Source organism: Pocillopora damicornis, chromosome 3 (genome assembly GCF_964200805.1).
Source record: "Pocillopora damicornis chromosome 3, jaPocDami1.2, whole genome shotgun sequence".
Lineage (NCBI taxonomy): Eukaryota > Metazoa > Cnidaria > Anthozoa > Scleractinia > Pocilloporidae > Pocillopora > Pocillopora damicornis.
In genome coordinates, this window is record NC_142672.1 from 23,675,711 (window position 1) to 23,700,163 (window position 24,453).

Below are 24,453 nucleotides of genomic sequence, written 5' to 3' on the forward strand. Positions count from 1 at the left end.
TATACGTGGTGATTCCAATAGCCAGCAATGATTTCCTTAAAAGAAAAACATGAAATAAAAATAAAAACAAAGAACCAAAACAACAGAGTAACCGACACACTTCTATAAAAATGCGTCTTCACGGGACGTAGGTGGATAATATGACATTGTTAATCTTTAATGATATGTTTTGAGCGATAGGTATCATGTGCCCATGAAGAGGTTCTTTGCCTTGTTTACTTTATTGAGACATTAAGAGCAAAATTGTTTGCACTTTTCCCTTGAAGCATTTATTCCCGTATATTAAAAACACTCTAACTGGATTTCACTATCCGTTGTTAATTACTTCTCGTGATCTGTGCTCGAATCTTGCAAGCTCCTGTGGAGGACCTGAAAAGTGCAACGCCTACGGTAAGTACACTATGTGGAACTATATTATTTTGAAAGGTTTCCAACGGTCATGGTACGCTGAGTTTGGCTGCACCAGCCGGCGAGAATTCCTTAAAAATCTTCTACTTATTAACACTCGCGTTTAGGCAATGATGAAATAAATCACAATTTATGTATTGAGTATTAAGTTTATTTCAATCAAATTTTTGTTTTTTATCTTTTCAGTAGAAAACCATGCATCTGTGTTATTTTGGTGTGTTCATCGTCATATGCCATGCACAGCTTACCCAAGCCATTGCGCAGTGCGTTCGCCCCACATATTCAGAGTATGGTCATCATCTTTCCGGTCACGTTATTACAACAAGTAAAACTTTCAGCATTAACGAGTGTGTGATGTTTTGCTAGAACGAGTCTCGCTGCAAGAGTTTGAACTTTCGTTTAAAAGATAAGTCATGTGACTTGAATTCTGCAAACAAACGTACTCATCCAAGGGATTTTAGTCCGAAAGAAGGATCAGTTTATATGAACAAGGTATGGTATTGGCGAATTCTATAAAAAGAAATTAAACGAAATAATGTTTATCTGGCAGTACATATCGAAAAATTATGCTATTTATTTCTAAATCCGTGATCCTCCCACAGTTATGCTGACTTGAGAGACAATGATGTTTTCATACATTTGTCGTCTCACTTTTGCCGCCTGTGATTGGCTCACATATAGAATCAGAAAATGACCTCGCAGTATCTTAATGTGTTCCTCAAATACGATTCAAAATTTCAGGTTCGATTAATAAAATCTCTATCCACGCGTATCCTTTTCGGTTTAAAAAGTGAGATTTCTGCCTCTGGTTCAGCCTTTTGTCCAAACTTGAGAAGAAAAATACTCTTGTATTAGGCTTCGTTGTTTCACGATTGCGATCAACTAGTGAATACATCCTTTCCCGAATAACCGAAAACATTTTGCAATTATTATATGAGATGCATTTGTGTTATTGACCAACCATCTTTCTTGAATAGTTGTTTGTTAAAATAGGGCGTGGTACGCGGGGCTCCCAAATATTAGCAACAGAGAAATAAGTAAACAAATAAACAAATGCGTGAATAAATAAATGATTGAATAAACGAAGCTATGTAGTCAATAACACATCAAAACACAACATAACAACTTTATTTATTAAGTGTCGATGTCTTCAGCTTAGAGAGAGCTATTTGGGAACACTAAAAAATAATAGGAAAAAACAATTATAAAATGAGTTTATACAGGGTATTATAAGGCAAATTCATAATTCACTAAAGATCTAAAATTTATCAAAAGTTAAAATTTAAAAGTTAAAAGTTACAGAGTTGTCCCCGCTAAAATATACAGAAAAATGCTAAAAATATTTTTCAAGGATTTGATATTGAATAAAATGCACCGACCGGTCCAGGATTTGTGCTTACATCACCGCAGGACGAGAGACGCTGTAACCTGAAGGTTAAGTCAGAATTTGGGTAGCGACTAATTCTCATAGCAAAGTAGCCTTTCGGGCGAGTAGTGCATGCGACATGTCGGATATTATGTTGTCGCGAACTTTGATAGAAAAGAGCCTCCTTAGTATAGGTAACCTCCACAAAACGGTGCCCGTTGATAGAGGCCCGGGTCAGTCGCGTATTAAGAGAGTAAAAATTGCTTCAAAGTAAGAAACAGAGGCATAGCATGTTGACGATGAAGGACCCATCACTAATCCGACCGCTATGAGTACGTAACCATAATCTACGATAGTTATTTCTGCCAATAACCATCTATAATCTATAATCTACAGGATGATGGATTCAAATCTTGTTCAGAAATTCTAAAGGAATTGCCTCATGCTGAAAGCGGCTACTATTGGATAACTATTGGAAATAGAGACGCACAAGTTTACTGTGATATGGAAAAACATGGTATGTACAAAAGGATAAAATAAAAAGCAAAGAGTAAATTGTACTTTAAAAAAAGAAACCTTAAATCTGCCTCTGGTAAGAGAGAAAGGTTACAAGTTCTGTTATTGTTTTTGCTCAGTGGCAGTGTAGCTTTAGTTGAAATTTCGGCCAATGCACTGAGGTTGAATTGTCACTTTTGCCAGTGATAGAGCCTTTGAGTACCTTTTCAATTTAAAAAATGAACAAATAAAGGTATATATTGAGGTTTTAGTTGTTTCTCGTTTACACATTTATTCATTTAATATTTTTCTTTTTCTCCCTTCTTGCTCTAAGAAACGTTACCAGCAAGGCTACCTACCATAAAATCGTGAAATTCCCTTTTAATGCTATCGGAAAGTTTATCACCGAGTAAGCGTCCTATCTACAGTTTTCTCAGCTCGCGTTTATATTTATCGATCAAAGACAACTTTTATAAACTGAAATGCGGCTACATTTTGTATTTTGATTTTATGCAGGCGGTGGATGGACCTTAGCCGTGAGTATCAGTTCCAAGAACAACGATCATCTTCAAAACGCAGCCAACAACTGTCTCAACTCCGTACTGTGCGTTCCTTTTACGCACAAGAACCAGGGTAGAAAGTTGAGTGACAGTGATATACATGAAGTAGCAAAGGAAGAAGGTGAATATGCAAAAAAAGACAAACAGCAATAATGATAATAGTAACAAACATGGTAATAACAGTATGACATAAAGAGCGCCTATATTGAGGATCCAATATTGATCAATCCACATTCTGAGTTGACATATTGTGTTTGAATAGCTCTTTTTATGTGCATTATAACATTCTTATTTATAACTCATTATAAATCATTGTCAAGACCCCTCCCTATTCAATGTTGCATTTTTGCAGCTCAACGATAACGGGAATCACCAATCATCAATTGCAGACTGTAAAGATTAGTCTTCTGCGATTCGCAAAGCGGCCGGCGCTTCGCGAAACTCATCCAAGCTAGACCTTAGTCAGTTAACAAAGTGATCAGTGAAACAAGCAGAAATAACTGGTAGTTTCAACGATCTGATAAATCAATTGAAAATTTTCTCTAAATGACAAAATGTCTCCTGTTTTATTTATTTATTTTTTAATTTTTTATTTTTTTATTTACTTTACTACTTAAAACAGCTAACAGGTTAACAGTAATGCATATAAAGGTTTTCTATTCCTGAAGTATTGGTTTGGAATTATTATCTGAGTGGGTTTGTAAAGTGAAGGTGAAGGCTGAGTATTCAGCTATGACTTTACAAAGCGAGATTAGTTATTCACTATTGTTATGGTAACAACATTCAGACACGATCGGTCTTACATCTATATATCAAAATTTTGTCTTGAAAATGTAAGGGTATACACTTAAATCACTTTATAATGGGTAACGAAACAGTTCTTTCATTGCAGTCAAATTTATTTTTGCGTCTTTCCAGGAACTTTTAGGGTCGATGTGTTACAAAGTGATGGCACTTTCTTGCATACAGTATTTTATCGGGTAAATGTCTGATACTCATTTATTTGATCATTTATTCCATACGTTATTTTACGGAAGACGACTTCGTGAAAAATGTACCGAAGCTGGAAGGTAACGAAATTTATTCAAAACCAATGAACGAATAATTGAACACAGAATGTTTCTAAGATGAATTAAAGCTGTTACTTCAATCTCGTTTCCTTTTTTATGGAATCAGAGCATGTCGTTGATAGCAAGAGCATGAATTTTTAAGTGTTAGTTTAAGAATATGAAAAAGTAAAATAAGCTCGTTACGAACATACTATGAATTAGTCTCGTTTTTTTCTTACTTTTAAGATACCCAGTGGGCAAAACAAATTCAACTCAACATGTCATCAGGGAAAGTAAGTTAACTATTTTTGTTTCTATTAATCGTTTTTGCCCAACTTGATTGTGGCATTTCAAACAGCAATACCAAAAGGCAATCTTAGAAAGCGCATGTATCACGAAAAGAGTGCTATGGAATTTGGGTGTTTATTTGAACAACAAAAAGTGCTTCTCGTTGAAAGAATAAAGTTGACATCAATATAGCACAGAGCCGGAACACGATTAGCGTGGCGATAAGGGAGATCGTTCCTAATGTCAAGCTATACCCATAAGCCGTCACAAATTATCGAAACTTCCCCAACTTATTATAGTTTAACGCATTTCAAGTTCTTTCTTAGTGTAAAACTATGAAAGACTGGCTGACCGCTTCAATTCCCAATGCGATATAGGGCTGTTGCTTGATTACTTATTCTGAAAAAAAAGAAAAAAACCTTTCTTTTATTTCAGTTGTCCACGTATTATCATATCCCACTCCTATCCAAATGGTTGGGAGAGTAGCAGCTGCACAGGGATTGAAAAGGGATATCTTATCGCGCCGAACAACTACTGGGGTAAGTAAATATGTAAAAAGGTAAATGTGTTCGTGGACATGTAATAGTTTTGCGGATTGCGTATTCCCAGCGTGTGTAAAAGCCTGTTCCAAGCGTTCAATCTGACAAAGCGGAGCGCCATCTTTAAACGAAACGATGATAAAGGCGGAACCAAAAACAAAGGAGGCTTGAGTCGGGGCCTGCCACGGACCCGTTTCTTTTTGCTCCGCAGTTACTATTGCGCCATTTACTATCGCGCTTTGTTTTACTTATTGAACATCTGGAACAGCTTGGCGTTTAAGTAAAACCCTCTCTTCCACTACGAAGGAAGAAACGATGACACAGACCGTAGTAACCCTTGGGAGCATCCAAAGGAGCAAGTACTTGCAAAGACAAAGGGGATCTTCCAGGCATTTTGGCTGACAGAAACTAAAAGCCAAGTAATCTCAATTGCTTACCAGAGCAAAGCATATAAATAACAGAAGCTATTCATAGCAACGCCAGGAAATGCAAGCGATTAAGTTTCACTTTTCAGTATTTGAACAGCCTTTGACTTATTGTGCGAATTTGTTTAAAAATAACTGTAGTTTTTGATGGACATGATAACGCAGAGTGCAGCGGCCCGACTTGGACATCGTCCCAATACGGTCAGTAATAATAATAAGATAATAGATATGAGATAGTAGTTTCCACAATCAGTTATTATTTATGATAATAAGCAAATATTACTGTAAATTTTTTAAAGCTAATTTACTAGCATCATTGACTTCTTTCTCTTGACCAAACGAAATAAAGCGTTATTCCCCAGTAGTCAGATAGACCGAGTTTCTTTGGATGGATCTAGGGAACAGCTCCATGTGAATTTTTACAATTTATTCCTCAACCTTTTCTATGTTTTGCTCTTGCTTGTTTGTTTGTTTCTTTTTCCTTTTGTTTTTGTTTTTTTTAATCTAGTTTTCCCTTACCTTTTCCTTTTTTCCCAGTGGTAGTTCGAAGAGTGTAGCATACTTTCGTTGATAATGGTTTAAAATATCTGATTCAAGAGAGCCTTGATGCTTGGCATGTTACAAACATATCATTTTTCCGTTAATAATTTCATCCCAAACAGGTAACGGAAAACGTGCCCTGTATGGTTACACAATTGGCGGCAATCGTGGAATATACAATAACTATAATTTATCAAGGGGAAAACTATTTCTTACATAGCGTTCAAGGGGACAAAACTCCTTTAACATACAGTTCGCCGTAGTAGAGCTATGGATTAACCGAGGAAATGTACCGATGATGATTGATAGAACGATTTATTTGTAATTCCTATAAGACTTAAGAGTTGACTTCAGATCTATTACTGATTAATCTATGACTGATTATAGTTAGAAGTTTGTAAAACGCTCTGCACTAAACGCCATAACGGAAATTGATTCCTGCCTAACAGATATCTTGAGCATGCAAACAGTAAATAACTCAATAAAAGAAAAAAAATAATTAGAATAAGTTATTAACTACGTAAATAGGAAACTTGGTAAATCAATACAAAAAATTTAAAATTTCAAGATAAATAAAGAAATGATTGCAAATACGATTGACAGGTCTTACTTATCTTAGTAGTGATGTATACTAAACACAGCGAGAGAAAACCAAGATTCGGGACGGCCATTAAATCCATGAAAACCATACATTAAATTAGCAGAGTGGAATAACTTAAAAGTGATGAATTGAGCAAGCGCAACTTTTCTGAGAAGGAAACCAGAAAAAATCCAGTTTAAGTTAACGTTAAATCCGCCATCTTTCCCATCTTATTGGACGAATTACAAATTCTGGAAACAAACTGCAAATCCACGGTGCTGGTTTAATTTCTGTCATTTCGCAGTGCGTTATTACATTACTAGGCCCAGATAACCAAAGCGGAGGCATTCGCCAATAAATAATGCTATTTTTATAATTTTATGGCGAAGTTTTGACGTCGTTCAGATTTCATTAAAATTTCCACCAGCTCCGTTAGGAAATGATTTGATTTAACAACAGTCGTTTATAGGCGAAAACATCTATAGTCAGGCGCCATGCACTACATTTCATAGCAAACTTATTTTAAGTAAACTCCGTGCGTAGAATTCAAGTTCTCTCGTGATAGGGATTCTGCCATACGGACCGTTTCCACCCAAACGTTTATACCCCGCGTGCGCTCATTCACCTTTAATCTACAAAAGAAGGTAGGATAAATATAAGATCCCAAGATCTTATCATTAATTCTCCTTCCTGTCTGTCATACAATTCTTATGATGTTAGTTCAGAGAATTTGGTATTGGATCAACTAAATAATCCTCTCAATGCTATTTTTCTTTATTCTCATCGCTTGTGTACTTGATATCGGAAGGATATTGTGAGGGGATCAGAAATTCTGTCTCGGTCATTCATGGGAGTCAAAGGGTTAAGAGAAGCAGTATGTAGGTTTGAATACTCGAAAGTCTATCTGTTTTAACTGAGAGCTGAAGGAGAATTTCACTGCAATGAGTGAAGTATGGTTTATGTTTAATGCATCCATTCAATTGAGCATCCAACATCAAATTTAAACTGAGATTGCATCAGGCTGGGGATAAACAATTCAGGCGAAGGGAAACTTTCATTAGATAAGAGACTGAAGGTACGTAATAGCTTTCATATATATATTTTGTACTTTTTATCCACAAGTGGTTAATCATTTAGTGGGAGGCTTTATTATTTTTGTTTTCGGTGAGCACCCTCTAGCGAATTATCGACCCCGATATGTCCAAACCAAGCTTAATCTGAACCAAAAGTCATCATGGGATATGAAATGAATCATTGAAAATTGTTACTAAAAACCGACGAGCTGACAGGTAAAATGTAATAAAGATGATTTTTGATGGTAACAGCAAGGAAAAGCCGAAAAACTCCATTACGCGTTCCACAAACCTTTGCAAGCTATTACCAACTGATACATAGGAAACCACAATCATGTCGAGTGTCGATGAAGATACAGAGCCGGGTTAATCATGATTTGTTATTCAATATATTTATTTGTTTCTCTTCAAGTCCAACAGATCCCTTAAGTGCACAAAAAGTAGAAAACTTGTGATACCAACGGAAAAAAAGCAAACAAAGAAAATCAATACCTTTGTAAACAAGCTAATTAAGAGGCGATCTCTGTAAGAGCGGTCCATGGCATTTCGCATCGGAAAAAAGTTTTCCCTCAAACTTTGCCCAATAAACTATTTTTGGTAACAAGTAAATAAAACCACATTAGTTTTTGGAAATACCTCAAAATAAAATTTTTAGAGCTCTCAAAAGTCAAAGCTGCAAAAGGCCCTTTTTTGACCTCTTGCGACATCGAAAATTTCAAATGTTGAATAGCCCGGTCCTCGTATCACACCGCATGCAACAAAAAATATTTTGTATTCTTAAAGTGTGTGATATATAAGGTGTATAAAATGCATTTCAATTTTGATATTCGTTTATTCAGAGGCTCGTCATAATTTATTTAAAAACACTCGTTGGACAGCTTTCTGAAATTGGTTAAAAGTACTCTTTCTTTCTCGATTGATATTGCTCAAGTCCAGACCAGACCATTAAAAACTCCGCTTGATTTCTGCAAATAAGATGTTTGGCTGCAGAAAAATATAAAAACATCTTGCACTTATTGACTTTCTTCGCCGAGGTGACTTCGAACTTTTAGCGATATTGCAAGCGTGACAGCCGATTATGCAAATTAGTTCATTGAGCAAACTCCGACCGTTTTATGTGAGTAGCTCAATAAATCTTAAATTTTAACCATTTTAAGTAGAAAATATAGTAGGACAGAGCTTTAAACCACACCGATTAATACTTTAAGCATTTTAAAAGGCCAAAATTTGACAAATTTTATTATCTCGTGACGAAAGACGTCAACAACAACGTATCGAATATCATAATTTGATTAGCGCTCGCAAACCCCTTTTTTAAAAATTTGGCTTCTGTTATTTCATATTTGAGTTCTGATGGCTTACGCTATTCAAACCTGTATGAACATTTCAAAATTAAACTACAGGATTCTATTTAGTGTAACCGGCGATAACTGCACACACTAAATTCACCGTGACCAGTGACTCTGTCACGTAATTCCATTGTGTAATTGTCCTGAATACTTCTCACGTCTAAATAAAGCAGCGATTTCTCGGATTTCTCGCTGAAAGGGAAAAAATGATATTTGGTCGTCACATCTGTCTGCATAAGTGGTCGTCTGCGTCGGTGGCATCATCCGATTCTTGTTGTATTTTAGATTGCTGTTTAAGGCACAATCTCGAGAAGAAACCCTGAATCTGTATGTTGGATAACCACTCTGTTCTATCGAACATTCTCTCTCCATCTATTGTGCAAGCAGTTCGCATATCCTTTGCTACTTTCACTGGGTTTGGTTTCTGCCAGTGTCTCATCCGATATTAAATTTCTGTTTCAAGTACTGCCTGACGTTTTGCGAAAGCCGTTCACTTGCACCTCTCTTATGAAGAGCCCATCCCATGGGAAGCTTTGATGTACTTGTCAAGGGTTCTGTGGCCACTGCAACCAGTTCAGTCGAACTTTCACCCTCTAATGACAATGACTGAAAGTAATGAACCCACTACCTCTTCACTTTGTCATAAAGACTTTAAGTCATGCTCGCAGGCACAGGACTTACATGATGAACTAGCTAGTTCATATGGAAGTCAAGGTCGGCCTGCGTCTTAAAATCTTCATCGCAACCAGGTTCAGGGCATTGATAGGAACTACCGTCGTTGCCATCATTACTTTCTCCTGCTGATGTAGTTCGTCGAGCAGTAGTGGGGAAAAATGGAATCTCCTTCACCAGATCCGTCATTTTTTCTGTGGAAAAATTGCAATTTTAATTTTACCGAATAAACTTTCCAGACCCAACATTAAACGCTCTCCAAACGCGCAGGCCCTCTTGTGTAAGTTGCTGAAAGTGGCAATCGTGATGTCCGAGCCCTCGTAGAGTTGATATTAGCTTACTGTTGTGATAGCAACCTGCTTCATCCGATCTTATAAAGGGCCTTTTTTATTCCTGAATTTCTTAACTTTATGGTGACAAAGAGATTTTCTAGGACTGACAGCACTGAAAACCAGTCTTTTTTACAGCTGTTAAGAAGGTCTACGTATCAGGTTACTTCCAGGCTTTCCTCCTGTCTTACAACAGCGCTACTCACATGCCAATTGATTTCCCTCTAGGGAAACCATTCTGCTTGCTTTTCCCGGAACTTCATCGCTATGAACTTCATTGTCCAGTCAACTATTATAAATGCTTCATCTCCCTCCAAAGTATCGAAAATTTGCAGCTCGTACTGATCCTGGTTTCTGCTCTCAGGATATACCCTCTCCATTCAAAGGTCTTAGCGGCAGCATTTTTTGCTTCATACAGATAGTCTTCCGCTTGAAACCTACCCAATTGCATTGTGTAGTCAGAAATAGCGCCTTTTACTTCTTCAAGAACACTCTTCAACATCTCACAATCCTCACACTTCACGTTGTGACTGTGACTGCATACTTTCTGAACTTCAGTGTCACCAGCATAGCTCAGTGCAAAGACCCTACAGTGATCGGCACATTTGCTATCGTCCCCTTCGCAGTGATTACGGTATGTAGTCTTCAAATACAACTTGCTCTCCTGAAGCCTCTTCCGAACTTCTTTACACTAGTCCTTTTCTGCTCCCACGCTTTCCAATTCGTCTATAATTTGGAGAAAATCCTTGAAACCATCCGCTCCCTCAGCTGCAGTATCGTGTAAACCTCTATATAACACCATACATCTTAGAAATGGCCTTTGACTTTTGCAAATTGACAGAATACCGGCTCTTTAGCCCTTTGGAATCGCTACCAGGGTGTGTCGGATACTGGCACGCTGAACTTTGGCGCCAGAACTTCCCATAAGTGTGCCTATGCTTTGCGCAGACCCACATTTTGCCATAACTGAGTCTTCTGCATCGAACAGGCCAGCCCTTGCAAAGATAAGCTCTCCTTCTGTGAAACTCTCTTTTGACAAATGGATTAAGCAGAGATGACTCTTTATTGAGTCAGTACTCTGAGGCAAGTTAAACAAACCGGAAACTCCTCGTGAGTCTTCTAACGAAGTTTCTGAAGAACGCGACTGAAAACAGGACTTCTTTTGGCGAATACCGCTTCAAGAATTTAGTGTTATTAATCCCAAGCAAACCAGTACCGAAAGAGAAATATGAATTACAGCTAATATAATTACGCACTTTACAGTATAGATGTAGCTAATTGTTGGAAAAATGAGGTCACACGTAACGTAATAATTTATTTCCTCAAAAATCGCGTGGTCCTTTTCCACAAGAACTCCCTAGAGTTCTGAATAGAAACTTTCATAAAGACAGGTGTGCAGACAAAATTTCTCCTATTCCTGCCGAACAGAATTCGGATCCAAAAGGCGATGTTATCGCTGCTTTATTAAGAAGGGAGAAGCAAATGAGGATAATTACACATGTACAATTGAATTATGTGACAGTGGTCACGGTGTATTTCAGTGTGTGCTGTTATCGCCGGTTACACTAAATAGAATCCTGTAGTTTGGTTTTGAAATGTTCATACAGGTTTGAATAGCGTAAGCCATCAGAACTCAAATATGAAATAACAGAAGCCAAATTTTTAAAAAAGGGGTTTGCGAGCGCTAATCAAATTGATATTCGATACGTTGTTGTTGACGTCTTTCGTCACGAGATAATAAAATTTGTCAAATTTTGGCCTTTTAAAATGTTTAAGGTATTAATCGGTGTGGTCTTAAAGCTCAGTCTGCTATATTTTCTATTATATTTTCTACTTCTAAGATTTATTGAGCTACTCACATAAAACGGTCGGAGTTTGCTCAATGAACTAATTTGCATAATCGGCTGTCACGCTTGCAATATCGCTAAAAGTTCGAAGTCACCTCGGCGAAGAAAGTCAATAAGTGCAAGATGTTTTTATATTTTTCTGCAGCCAAACATCTTATTTGCAGAAATCAAGCGGAGTTTTTAATGGTCTGGTCTGGACTTGAGCAATATCAATCGAGAAAGAAAGAGTACTTTTAACCAATTTCAGAAAGCTGTCCAACGAGTGTTTTTAAATAAATTATGACGAGCCTCTGAATAAACGAATATCAAAATTGAAATGCATTTTATACACCTTATATATCACACACTTTAAGAATACAAAATATTTTTTGTTGCATGCGGTGTGATACGAGGACCGGGCTATTCAACATTTGAAATTTTCGATGTCGCAAGAGGTCAAAAAAGGGCCTTTTGCAGCTTTGACTTTTGAGAGCTCTAAAAATTTTATTTTGAGGTATTTCCAAAAACTAATGTGGTTTTATTTACTTGTTACCAAAAATAGTTTATTGGGCAAAGTTTGAGGGAAAACTTTTTTCCGATGCGAAATGCCATGGACCGCTCTTACAGAGATCGCCTCTTAAATGTTAAATATATACGTAAATGAACACATGAAAAATCAATAATCATTAAATACATGGACGATTGAGAGGTTGTTTCACTAATCTTTCAAGAGATTTGTAAACTCCACTTGTTTCATTCAAACGCAGCAAAAACATAGACAACTTTCTTTTTGGTCAGAAGTTACTACAATCTAATAATCAACCTGGTACTTTCAAATTTCGCAGCAAAATGCAAAACTTGTCCTTTCATTCATAAAGTTAATAAAATATCGGTCCCTAAGTGATCCATTAACGCCACTGATCATTTCACCATGCAATTCATTTGATAGGAAATATCAATAGCCCCATAAAATTCGTTAATTGCGCCATGTTTCCAGAAAATAAGACTGGAAAATGGTTTTTCCACTTTCCACCATTAAGAAAGTCCACGCAGAAATAGAACTTGTAGCGTGACTGCGTGACCTTTCATGAGAAGTAAAAATTGTTTATATTTTCTTTACGAGAAAACACTTCTAGAAATTAAAGTTCTTGATCCTTCTGTTATTTTATCTGCCTGTGTTATGACTGCAATTCCCTCATCGCGTTCCATCAGATTTGGAAGTAGGCTATGAAAAGTCAATGACCAGTACTAATACTTTTTTATTACTATTTGTTTCACTAATTTCCACTAATCATGAAACTAATTAATTGATTAATTGGTTAAATACCATCGCAGTGAGAGCTTCAAACATCATTTTACCTATTTTGAGGCAATTTCCTTGGTGAAAACCAAGAAAAACCGTGGGGGTGGTCTATCTGCCGATTTTAGGGGTAAGAGAATTTCTCAAATGAAGCAAACCCCTAAAACACTCCAAAGCCTCCTTGCAGACTCAAAATGAAGACTGGTTCTTATACGGAGCCTTGTAAGTGCCATACATGTGTGCGTACAGCATCATACATGTGTGCGTCATATTCTGGCGCACACTTTCTTACCTGCGGCGCGACTTCTTTTTTGCTGGCGCGACTTTTCTTTGCTGGTGTGACTTTCTTTTGCTGGCGCGACTTTTTTTCGCTGGCGCGACTTTATTTTTGCTGGCGCGACTTTATTTCGCTGGCGCGACTTTTTTCTCAAGCGCTCATTTGTAGATCGCTGCTAGTTTTATGGCGGGCTCAAACTACGAGCACGTATAGTTGTAAGCAAGATGGCTGACTCGTCTGACTCCGATCTAGAGAAAGTAAGTAGTATTTAATTTAGTTCTGAATACTGTCGTATTCGTTAACGAACTGAGAAAATGAATAGATGGAAGGTAGCTAGTTTTATTGTTTCGCTTTTTTTCTGCGCTGTCAGTGTAAATAATCCGTCGAAAACACAAAACCAGGCTATGCTCGAAAACCACAACAGACAGAACAAGCTTGATTCTTACTTTATTTTACGCCGACAAGAAAATTCAGGTATAATAATACTCTTAATAAATATCTTGTCCTGTATTTAGGTCAAAAGTTAAGCAAAAAATCGTTTCAACATTTCAAGTTGTAAACGCGAAAAAAGCTAAAACAGGAGGAAGATCTCTCAAGATCTTACCTAATCAGTGCAAAATCTTGTTAGTAGTGTACGTCATAAGATCTCGGAAGATCTTAGTGAGATGTTCAACCTTGGGCCAGTTGATTTCTGGTGGGCACATGAATAATGATTGTATAAAAAATAACATTATCATGAAATGCAGTCTGTTTTAAACAATACTAACCTGTACTTTTAGTTTTTATCTTATGATGTTGTTGATGCATTTACAGGTTTGTACCTTTCTACGACAACGAGGAGTGGAGGAAAGTGTAGTTGAGAAATTTGAGGAAGAAAAGGTTAGCATTTGGTTGTTTCATACCTAGCACCCCTCCAGGCCAGGTTCTGTGGTATTTGAGAGTGCATTGAAACTAACTCCTAAGCAGATGCCTGTGAGTTGTCATAGCAAGCCAAAATCACTGGCTAGTCAATTAACTTTAGCTGGCTACCTTTGTGTCATTTTACCATCAACAACAACATATTAATAGAAAACCATTGTTTAAACCATCACGACCCCTTATTATTTCTTATCAGCCTTCTACTTCAAAGTTGTGCACTGATCAATAATATTGATATCTCAATCTCTCCTCCCCCACACATACACACACCCAGACAAGGTGGAGATTTGACTTGACATTGTCACAATTGTTAATAAACTCCCGCACCACTGGGGCATAATAAACTACTAACTTCATTTGCATTTAATACATATTATGACTTTATTTTCTCAGTACAACACAAGCTAAACGGTGAAGGCAGAAGAAGAAGCACCTCCATGGTGTTGCCCCTCTTTGAGTTAATAAAAATACCTTTAGCTGTTACAACAGTTTTTTTTTTCAGTGAAGGCCTACAAAAACCTATCCAGTGGGCGTTACTGTAAAAAGTTGCAGTTTATGTCAAATGCGAATGCACTCAGTGACATTTCTCCTGATGACACCAAGTCTTGTGCTCATTTTAGTCTCAGTCATATATTTGTTGATGTTTGTTTAAATGACACTTACTTCCCAGTGGCATATCTTGTAATAACTCTTTGTTACTGTTACTGTTTGTTTAACGTCGAATACGCAATAGTGACTTTTTACAAATTTTACCCTGACAAATGTCAGACTATTTTGCTTATTCAAAGGAGACACCTCGGGTATTAATGAGTTACAGTCACTGTTTATGACGAATGTGAACGCATTCAGTGCTTACACATTAACATTGATTGTGATCATAGCCAACGTTTCGTATTCATCAGCATAAGACAATTTTCTTATTTGATATCTGTTAACTCAGTTGAATTGGACATTGATTTCACCAAAGAGAATTATCTTATGTTAAATATTTTGTTCTATATAATGAACAGTGACTGGAAAATTCTGTCCATGTTCTCCTTATTGCGTGCGCGTCCTTCTTTTGACAAAAAGACGACAACAATGACAATGACAATGAATGTTTGGGATAGAAAATTGTTCAAGCAGCGCTCGAAATAAATGAATCTTCTTGTTTTTATCCAAAAGCCAGATGAAGAGATTCTAATAAACTTTTATACATTGATAAATGTAAATATGACAGAAATAAATATAATGATTCAAGTTACTCGAGAGGAAATAAGTTACCCATTCTTTTCGTTTGATCCTCATTTAATCCTCTCTTGATCCAATGAATGAATAAAACGGATGGAATTTATTTTTCCAGGTTCTTTTTTTTTACGGCTTTCGCTATCAGCATAATCAGTCCTTTTTAAATGAAGATGTAATACTTGCATCTTGTATAATTCTGTGTGTTGAGAATATGCGATTATATCGCATGATCTCAGCCAAAAGATTAAAAAAAAAAAGGAACTAGTGTAGATCGTGAAACAATTCCAAGTTCAGCATTTCCGTTGACTGTTCAATAATCACTTCAGGTATAGCATTCCTTCTTTGGTTGCGGTATATCCCAAGACTGGCCAGCGGGTGTCCGGGACAATGATAACCCTTCAAAGCTCGTCCCTCGTAACCTGGTAGTTACAAATGATAAACCTTTATTAGCAGCAAACATTGGCAAGTGTTATAGTGATACCAATAAAGATGATAATAATGGTGATAATAACAGCATTACACTTTCTATCATTGGGGTGAATCCAATTTACACTAATAACTTTCATCTAGGCCCTAAAATACAAACAAATTGGAAATTAAAATACGAAGTGTCGTTTAAAAACCGTAATTGGCAGGCTGCAGACCAGTCAGCGATATACAAAGCGCAGCCAAGGAGGTGAATAACTGAAAATAAATCCAGTGATAACAGGGTGGAGGGCTGAAGCTGAGTACTAATACTCAGCATAGTATGTCAGTTTATTATTATTCACTCTTGAACGTTACAAATTTATTAAAGGAAATACTCAGAAAATACTAAAGAAATAGTAAAAGTGAAGAGCCTGGAGGCTGAATAACTGTTAAGTTTTCGAGTCGGCCTTAATTTCGATCAAGTTGCTTAACACCCTAAATGTATGAATGTGAGGAAATATGACAGCGGCTAGGATGATCTACCGACTGATATATCAATCCATCTTTAATTAGAGTTTTCTCTTGCTCCGGGTTTACTTTCCACAAGAATACAGCGCACGCACTGGGATGAATTTTATTTGGGACATATTGGATTTCATATAAGTGATACTGACTACCACCATAATCATAGCCATTACAAATTCCTCAAATATTATTGATGCATTCGCTGCTTTATTTTTCACTGACCATTCTGTACAGTTTGCTGTAATCGGACATCTGTAATCACACAGTTAAAGTAGCGAATCATACTAAGTCCACTCAGCTAATCCAATAATCACAGAAATTACCAAAATAGCCATAGCAACAACCACTTATCCAAGGTGATTAACGAGTCAGACGAAAAAAATCGGACGACCGCGAAGCGGGAGTCCGATTTTGTTTATCACTCCTATGATTGCAGACCGAATCGGACTCCACTCGGTCCTATTACCATTATTAATTACAATGCATATGACTTTATATATCGACTACCATGAATAGTAAAGTCAATGATATTTATTAACTTTATCTTATTATATCAAAGCTCCAGCGCTTCCACATTATTCAAAATATAGAGAGAGCGGAGCGGAAACGCATGACGGAGGCTTGTCTGATTATTTTACTACCACACCTCCTACAAATCGAAAATCACCCCTTAGCTGAGCAGATATTCTTCCCCTCAGTCGAACACTTCGTCATCTTATTATCTACTCACTCACCGTATTCCTGGAGTCTAGACGACAACCATAGATAGCCACACTCCCTATCGTCGTGTCCATCCAACACTAGAATAAGTTAAAAAAATGTGAAAAAGGAAAGACATAATTTTCAACAACTATGTCAAGCCAGAAATTTCTCCATATGAAAAGAGATTGAATAACATACCCTTCCCGAAAAAGGGTATAGGGGACCCTCTTGTCGCCTCGTGCTTTGCAGAGAAATTGGGTCTGCGTTTTAAGCCTCAACCTTTCTTTTGATCATCTTTAATCATGTTTGATCTCGCTATTGGTACTATTTCAGTAACGGTTTGGAACACAGGATGACAGAAACATTGGCCAAATGGCAGCAAAATTAAACAACCTGAGACCGAGGACAGCCCACATCTTGGTTTTGGAAAATTTACAGCAGAATAATCGTGCCATTCGAAGAAAATAAAAAAAAAACAGCAGTTGTATAAGCTTAGCACCGTAAAAAAAATGATTTGCTTGTTGAAGGGAATGAAAAAGAAACGATCATATGGGAAAGTAAACAGCATACTTCATATAAGCAAGTAGTCTTTTCCTAATACCTCAGAGTCCAAACTTGCCATCGAATTGAATCAACCTCTCCACCTTTTGCAATGGCTTTGGTGTTGTTGTTTAATTCTTTTTCAATTACATTTTTTTTGTTTTGTATTTGTCTATTTTTGGATTAGGGGATAATTATGCTTATCACCATAACTATGATTATTATTATTATCATTGCTTTAATTATTATTATAATGATTATTATTATTACCATTATTATTACATATGCATGTGCAAAAACAAAATAACCCTTTGTGATTTTACTAACCACTATGACATCTGTGTGCAATGTGATATCCCACGTCGATACTTGTGCAGTGATTCGTCTCCCAAGTATATGGATAAGAATGAGAAACAATTATTCGCGGACAACTACAAAAGAACGATTGATAATAGTTATTTAAATGTTGATTAGAATTCCCATAGGTCATAAGAGTAAACACGAAGGGACTGAAAATCAAAGAGGTTAAAAGGGCGGACAGCAATCAAACACGCGAGTTACACAAAAGTAATCAAACTTTAAGCTATTTACAAACTAAAATTTAAATATTGTATGACATGGAGAAAAAGGGTATGGAGTACTTGAACCTACTTTCCCCAGCTGCAGGTTGAATTTAATTTTTCCGGTCCACTGGGTATCTTGGTCAAAAACAGAACAAAAAGACAATTACAGAAATGACTGAATGAAAAAAAAAGCAATATGTATCGAGAGAGTGACAAGAGAACTATTTTATCGTGTTCAAAACATTCCATATTATATTCGTACTTGGAAATAAGTCATAAGAATGCCATTATTCGTCAATATGTCCACTCTAAACGTTCCTGGAAAAATATGGATATTAGGAAGAGGTATGTATAGTTTCAATATCAAATTAAATGTGGTCCTAATTGAAGGTATACTTCATTTTGCGCGTGTCCGTTAAGGTAAAAATGTAAAGTTTTAGAACTGAAAAGAATGGAACAAGGGCTGCATGTGTAATTGCAACTGGTGTGCTTATTCCGCTTTGGCGCCACTTGCAGATTTAATCTAACTCGGCAACAACGTGAAATGTGACTGTTTTGAGAGGGGTAGGGGCTAATAACTGTGGTGCTGCGCTGTTGGGGGTATAACAAGATAATCTGGTGTTATGAAATTAGTTAATAATGCAAATTGGCCACTGTAAAGAGTTTCTGAAGGAGACGTGGTCAGAGCTAACAGAGGAATTGTGGGTTGTCGGTGTGGTTCATAGAATCTCTATTCTCGTGTTTTTCATGTTAAATGTACTATGTAACAATCAGTAGTGTGGCTCTATATTTCTGTACATAAACCACAAGCTGACCACAGTCTGTAGCTGTTTTACACTATTAAAAGAACAGAAAAATTAGGAAAATTAAGAAAGCATGCTCGTAAATTTGTATAAGCTTCGGTTTTTAATTCTTCATTTTTTTGGTTTGATTTTTTTTCTTCATAGTCACTCATACCTTTTTTTTGGTTTCCATACAGTTTTGCATTAGTTTTCAACAAGAGAAAATAAGGTCTAATTATTTTTCCTTGTTCTCGAGCATCCCCTTCTTGCATTTCTATAGAAAAATAGCATTTAAGGAAATTTAATGGGAATCTTCAAAACTTTGGCATGAAGTGAGTCACTACCTTTACTTTCTGCCTTTGTCATTTTATATAAGTCCTCGTCGCCCAGTTTCCGGCTTGTGATATTCTTGTCCGAAAAAGGCACACACAATATGGAGTTGAGACAGTTGTTAGCAGTTCTCTGAAGATGATCGTTATTCTTAGAACTGATACTCACAACTAACGTCCAGTCTCCACCTGAAGATTAAACATTTTTAGCATTAACGCGAGTAAGCCTCTCGGTCCACTTTTTTTTGTTCAACCTCTTGGAGTGTTTTAAAACTGAGAACACATCCAGTTTCCGTGCACGGGAAAATTTCAGTGAGAGGCCGAGTGTTTTCTGCAATAGAACCTCGTTCTTTCGTTTTGGCACTAAAAGGTTGAATTATCTTCAGTCCAGTGTCCCCTTGCCCTCCGATGATTACTTTGTCATACGGAATCATAGTTAATCGAGGGGACTAACTATGACGGAATGAAAACAACCTGGACCAACATTGTAAGCTTTCCAAGCACGGACTCCCCTTTCTTCAAATAAGAAGTTGTCCAGAAGCCTAGTTCCAGGAATTTTGTTTTCCACGTCAACCGACTTAGTGGTATCAACCTGTACAACAGCTACTCTACAGCCTTTGAGGCCACCGTGGGATTCTAAAGCCTCTTTCATATTTTCTACAGTTATCACGTCATGTTTCTCATTCTCCCATTTCTTGATGTAAGCTTTCATCGAGGCAGTTTTCCTGTCGCAAATATCTTTTCCGGCTCGGGGGTCGGAAAAGTCGTAGCGTAATGGTATTACACCAGATCTTGTCCTGATGTCCTGAAGGCTGAGGATCAAGGGCCCACTATGGTAACAACCAGCGTTGTCTGACCGCACAAAGTTTTGCTAATTTAAGGGTACTCAATCTTGATGGTGTTGAGTATATGCTCAATGACTGACATAACCGCGAAGCTGTTTTGCTTGCAAGTGTGGAAGAGATGCACAAAGCATTTGGCTCGACATTTGCCCTCCTCTTGTGAGCGTGTTATGACAACACTTTTGCCAAAGAACTCAGACATCTGCTCCCTGTAGTGCCACAGCAGATATTTCATCGCCCAGTCCATGATAATCAGGCATGTTTCCTCGTCAAGCTGAATAAGAGCGTTCTGTTTTGCTTATTCCTGATTAACAGAACGAAGTAAATGTGCTTTCCAGGCTTGAACTTCTCGAGAGCACTCCTTATGCTCGAAGTTTATTCTTGCTCTCGTTTCGTCGCTGATGACTAACTCATCGATTTTCTTTAGTATGTCGCGGAAATTCGAATCAAGGGAGTCACATCTATCACAGTGAATGTCCGGGTCGCTTAAGGCATGTACGGTACAATATGGTCGCTGTTGTTTTCGTTTCTACCCACGTGCGTTTTATAGTCCGTCTTCAAACTTCTTTTTGCTTCTTTCAAGTCTCGTCGTATTATTTCAGGCCAATGCTCCCCTGCCCCGTTTTCCACTAAAGTGTTGACGATTGCGCGCAGGTTGTCAAATGCTTCAGTCCCTTCCGCTGTGATGTTATCAAGCCCATGAAGAGACCTCTGCATCAACGCTGAGAAAATGTCGAGTATTCTAAACAGAAAACGTGTGCTAGCCGGCTCAAACTGCTGCTCTCTGCAGTAGTTTGTGTACTGTTCGATAATTCTAGAGGGAATCAAGGTCCACACAACAGATAGAATGATAATGCGTTCGCCAGAGTCCAGCTTAAGAGTTTTTGTTCCAAATGCAACATCGTGATGCAGCTGTGGTTGTGAAATATAGCTTAGGAATGATCAACTTTTCCCTAATCAATTCTTTTTCGGAAGATTGTTTGTCCGGGAACAACTTGTCCTTTTCCAGCCTCAGTAGCATGTTGACGAGCCTAGTCAATTCTCCACCAAGTTAAACCGGGGATTAACGTTTGCAATTCTTTGTGGCTAGAGTCATTTGCGAAAAGAGATAGAATCTGGCGTTTAGTTTACCACGACTCCGCTAGATCATAAGCTTTGATTAAGACATCAATGAGCCCAGTGTTTGTGTCAAAATGCTCTCTTTTGGATGAGCCACTCTCGTCCCTCTCGATTATGTCTGAATCATTTCGGATACATTTCCAAATGGCTTTTTCTTTCCCAGGACCAATGACTGACAGCGTAGTTGCAAAAGCTTCCCTGGCCTTACGAATATAGTACTTTTGCTGGGTAGATGAAATATCGTTCCACGAGGCATTTAAAGTAGGAAGGATGGGACTAAAGCGTCCACTTGTCAGGTTTCCTGGGGCGTTGTTTAGTGCCTGTCGTCTTTCATTTTGGATTTCCTTCTCGTCACACCAAATGCTTACTTCTTCCTCAGGAACACTGATTTGAGAGGCCTGCGACAACGGAGTCTCGTCTGCGTCTTCGTCAAGTGGCTGAACATCTTCAATCATGGTAGCTTTACTTGCTGTTAATTCTACCTCCTCGTTTTCTCCTGGAGATGTCACAAAGCTTTGCCCTGAAGAAGACTGCAGACCAGCTTCCCGTAAACAACAACAACAAAATATAGATAATAAATAACGATTACCAGCCAAACATTGGTCCAATACTTGAATTCATTGACACGGATTGGCAATCTCCGTCTTTATTATACTGTGTTTATATGTAGTTACATTAAAAGCACTTCTCCTATTCTGAAGTTTCATTATTGATCAGTTCTTAGATCACAGCAAACTAGTTGATGACATCTAACTAGGCAGTGGATTAATGAGTCCTAATGTCAGTTACCTGGGACCAGCCTCCCCTGGGGGAAAAGCGAAATATCAGATCAGCAAATAAATAAATCGGCGAATGAAGCGAGCCAAGCGGTAGTCTGGGAAAGGGAAAAGGTGGCGCCCTGTTTCTCCTCTTTTTTTGCCTTTTTCCCCATTGTGGAGCTTAGTCTCAGACTATGACGTTATTTATTTTGCAAATCTTCACTCGTGTAAACGAACTCACAGAAGTATAGCAACGAATTCCTCTCTATTTAAAATAGAAATTTTGGAGACTGCTCTCTGTTATTTGTTTACAAGGAAACATTAATCCATCTTTTCTGGGAATGCTCGGTAACCAAAACCTTTTGGGCAAGGGTTCATTGTTTTTTCGTTTCAATTCATTTGATACCAGCCTCACACGTTTTGGATATCTATGAATGTTTAGGTTTTAGAGGAGAGAAAGATGATATTTTAGTAAGCCACTGTTTGCCCCTCGCAAGGTATTATATTTGTCGCTGTAAATTTAAGAACATATCTCCATCTATCAGAGAATATGCGCAACAGCTGAAATATTATTTAGAAATTGAAAAACAAATATCTATCGTGACTGATTTACAGAATAAATTTCAACAGAAGTGGAAAAAAATACTTCATGCACTATAATTGTTATATAATTTGCGAGCGGACTTTTTTTGCTGGCGCGACTGTTTTTTCGCTGGCGTGACTTTTTTTTTTGCTGGCGCGACTTTTTTCTTGCTGACGCGACTTTTTTTCTGGCGCGACTTTTTTCTTTAGCGCTCATTTGTAGACCGCTGCTAGTTTTTTTTGCGGGCTCAAACTACGAGCACGTGTAGTCGTGAGCAAGATGGCTGACTCGTCTGAACCCGATTTAGAGAAGGTAAGTAGTATTTAATTTAGTTCTGAATACTGCCGTATTCGTAAACGAATTGTGAAAATGAATAGAGGGAGGGTAGCTAGTTTTATTGTTTCTTTTTTTCTGTGTTGACAGTGTAAATTATCCGTCGAAAAACACAAAACCAGGCTATGCTCGAAAACCACAACAGGTAGAACAAGCTTGATTCTTACTTTACTTTACACCGACAAAAAATTTCAAGTATAGCAATACTCTTAATAAATATGTAGTTTTATATTTAGGTCAAAAAATTAAGCAAAAAATCTTTTTCAAGAACCAGCCTCAACCGTGTTATCATTTATCGGCGCTACGGTCTTTTCAACCTTCTGGGAAGAGCCGCTGTCCTAAATCACTTATCATTTAAGTAAATCAACATGGCAAATAACGACCTTCGCAATGATTGAGGAATATTTCCATTTGAGCTTCAATTATAAGGAAATCATAGAACGAATCATCATCCCGGCGTTGTAGCTAGCTATTTCATTAACTGTATACAAAATTTTGGAGGCACCGCCAGTGTAATTCGTGGAGACATGGGAACAGAAAACGTGAGAATCACTGCTATTCAACGTTATCTACGACATGAAGGAGGAGATAGTTGGTCAGGGGAGAAAAGCTTTCTTTATGGACGATCAGTTGTTAATCAGAGAATAGAAGCATGGTTGGACAACTGCGAAGAGGAGCTTCTGATTGGTGGATTACTCATTTTAAAGATTTGAGGGACAGGGGACTATACTGTGATGCCAGTGCTGTGCATGTAGAAAGTCTGCTATTTTGTTACAAGGCAATTATCCGTGAGGAACTCCAAAGAATGGCTCAACTGTGGAACCTGCATCAGATTCGACACTCAACAAGGAACAACAGTTCTCCCCATGGTCGATCTTGTCTCTTGTACCATCATCCTTTAATGCTGGAGTATTGCGAAAACTCGCACCAGAGTCCATAGTTTCAATCAAAAGATAACTGTTGCTTGAAAAGTCATTTCAAAAGCAGACTGTGGGGATGGACACTTCGAGAAATGATCGTCAGTTAGAGTGTATTTGCTCTTTTATTCATTTTTGTTTATTTGTTGGTGAAGCTTTTGTTTGCCTCCTTATGAATAACTTATGGTTAATTTTTGCTCATCCGTGGGAAGTCTATGCTACCTTGGATATAACCGTTAGGAACTCACCATAACAACCACCTGGAAATGCTAAAAATGACTAGAACGGCAATCTTTGTTGGTCCTTGTACTTCAAAATCTGCGCCCAGTTTTAAAATCGCGAGGGAACAAACTATCCCTATGGGTGATGCACATCACTGTTGCATGAATTTATTGCTTAATTTCCTTTCACTCTAAAGGACATATTCTTTAACAAAACTTATTCGTTTTTCCATGATTCCTGCGCAACCTTTCTTGCAAACAACATGCGGCTGATGGCCATGGATCTCTTTCCGTAAATTACTATTGAAATCAAAAATAACTACTGAACCCGCGGGAGATCACATCACCTATTAGCATAAAAATTAGGAGAGCTTTTTTAAAATATTTATAGTGAGTCATGGTGGCAACGCTGATGACTCCACGAGCAACCATCGACGCGTTGATGGCAGGAAAATAACTTAATGGGAATAGTTTCCTTGTCTGGCTATCTTCGGTAAGAGAACTAGAGGGAGCATGTTATCCGGAAAATACGTAAGTATGTAAGTAGGTATGTAAGTCTGTACTAAAGTGGACATAATATTTTCTGTTATCTGATGATCAAAGCTCAGCA

The 24,453-nt window shown here is 37.6% G+C and overlaps 1 protein-coding gene across 1 annotated transcript; it reads left to right on the forward strand.

Annotated features, from left to right (window-relative positions):
• Nucleotides 1–200: 200 nt before the first annotated feature.
• LOC149048921 (uncharacterized) lies at nt 201–6,266 on the forward strand. The gene is made up of 9 exons (XM_089200679.1): nt 201–390; nt 595–900; nt 2,171–2,291; nt 2,786–2,950; nt 3,748–3,809; nt 4,125–4,171; nt 4,602–4,705; nt 5,272–5,331; nt 5,793–6,266. Exons 2-9 carry the CDS (start codon nt 892–894, stop codon nt 5,888–5,890), a joined length of 666 nt encoding a protein of 221 aa, XP_089056805.1. The 5' UTR covers nt 201–390; nt 595–891; the 3' UTR covers nt 5,891–6,266.
• The last annotated feature ends 18,187 nt before the right edge of the window (nt 6,267–24,453 follow it).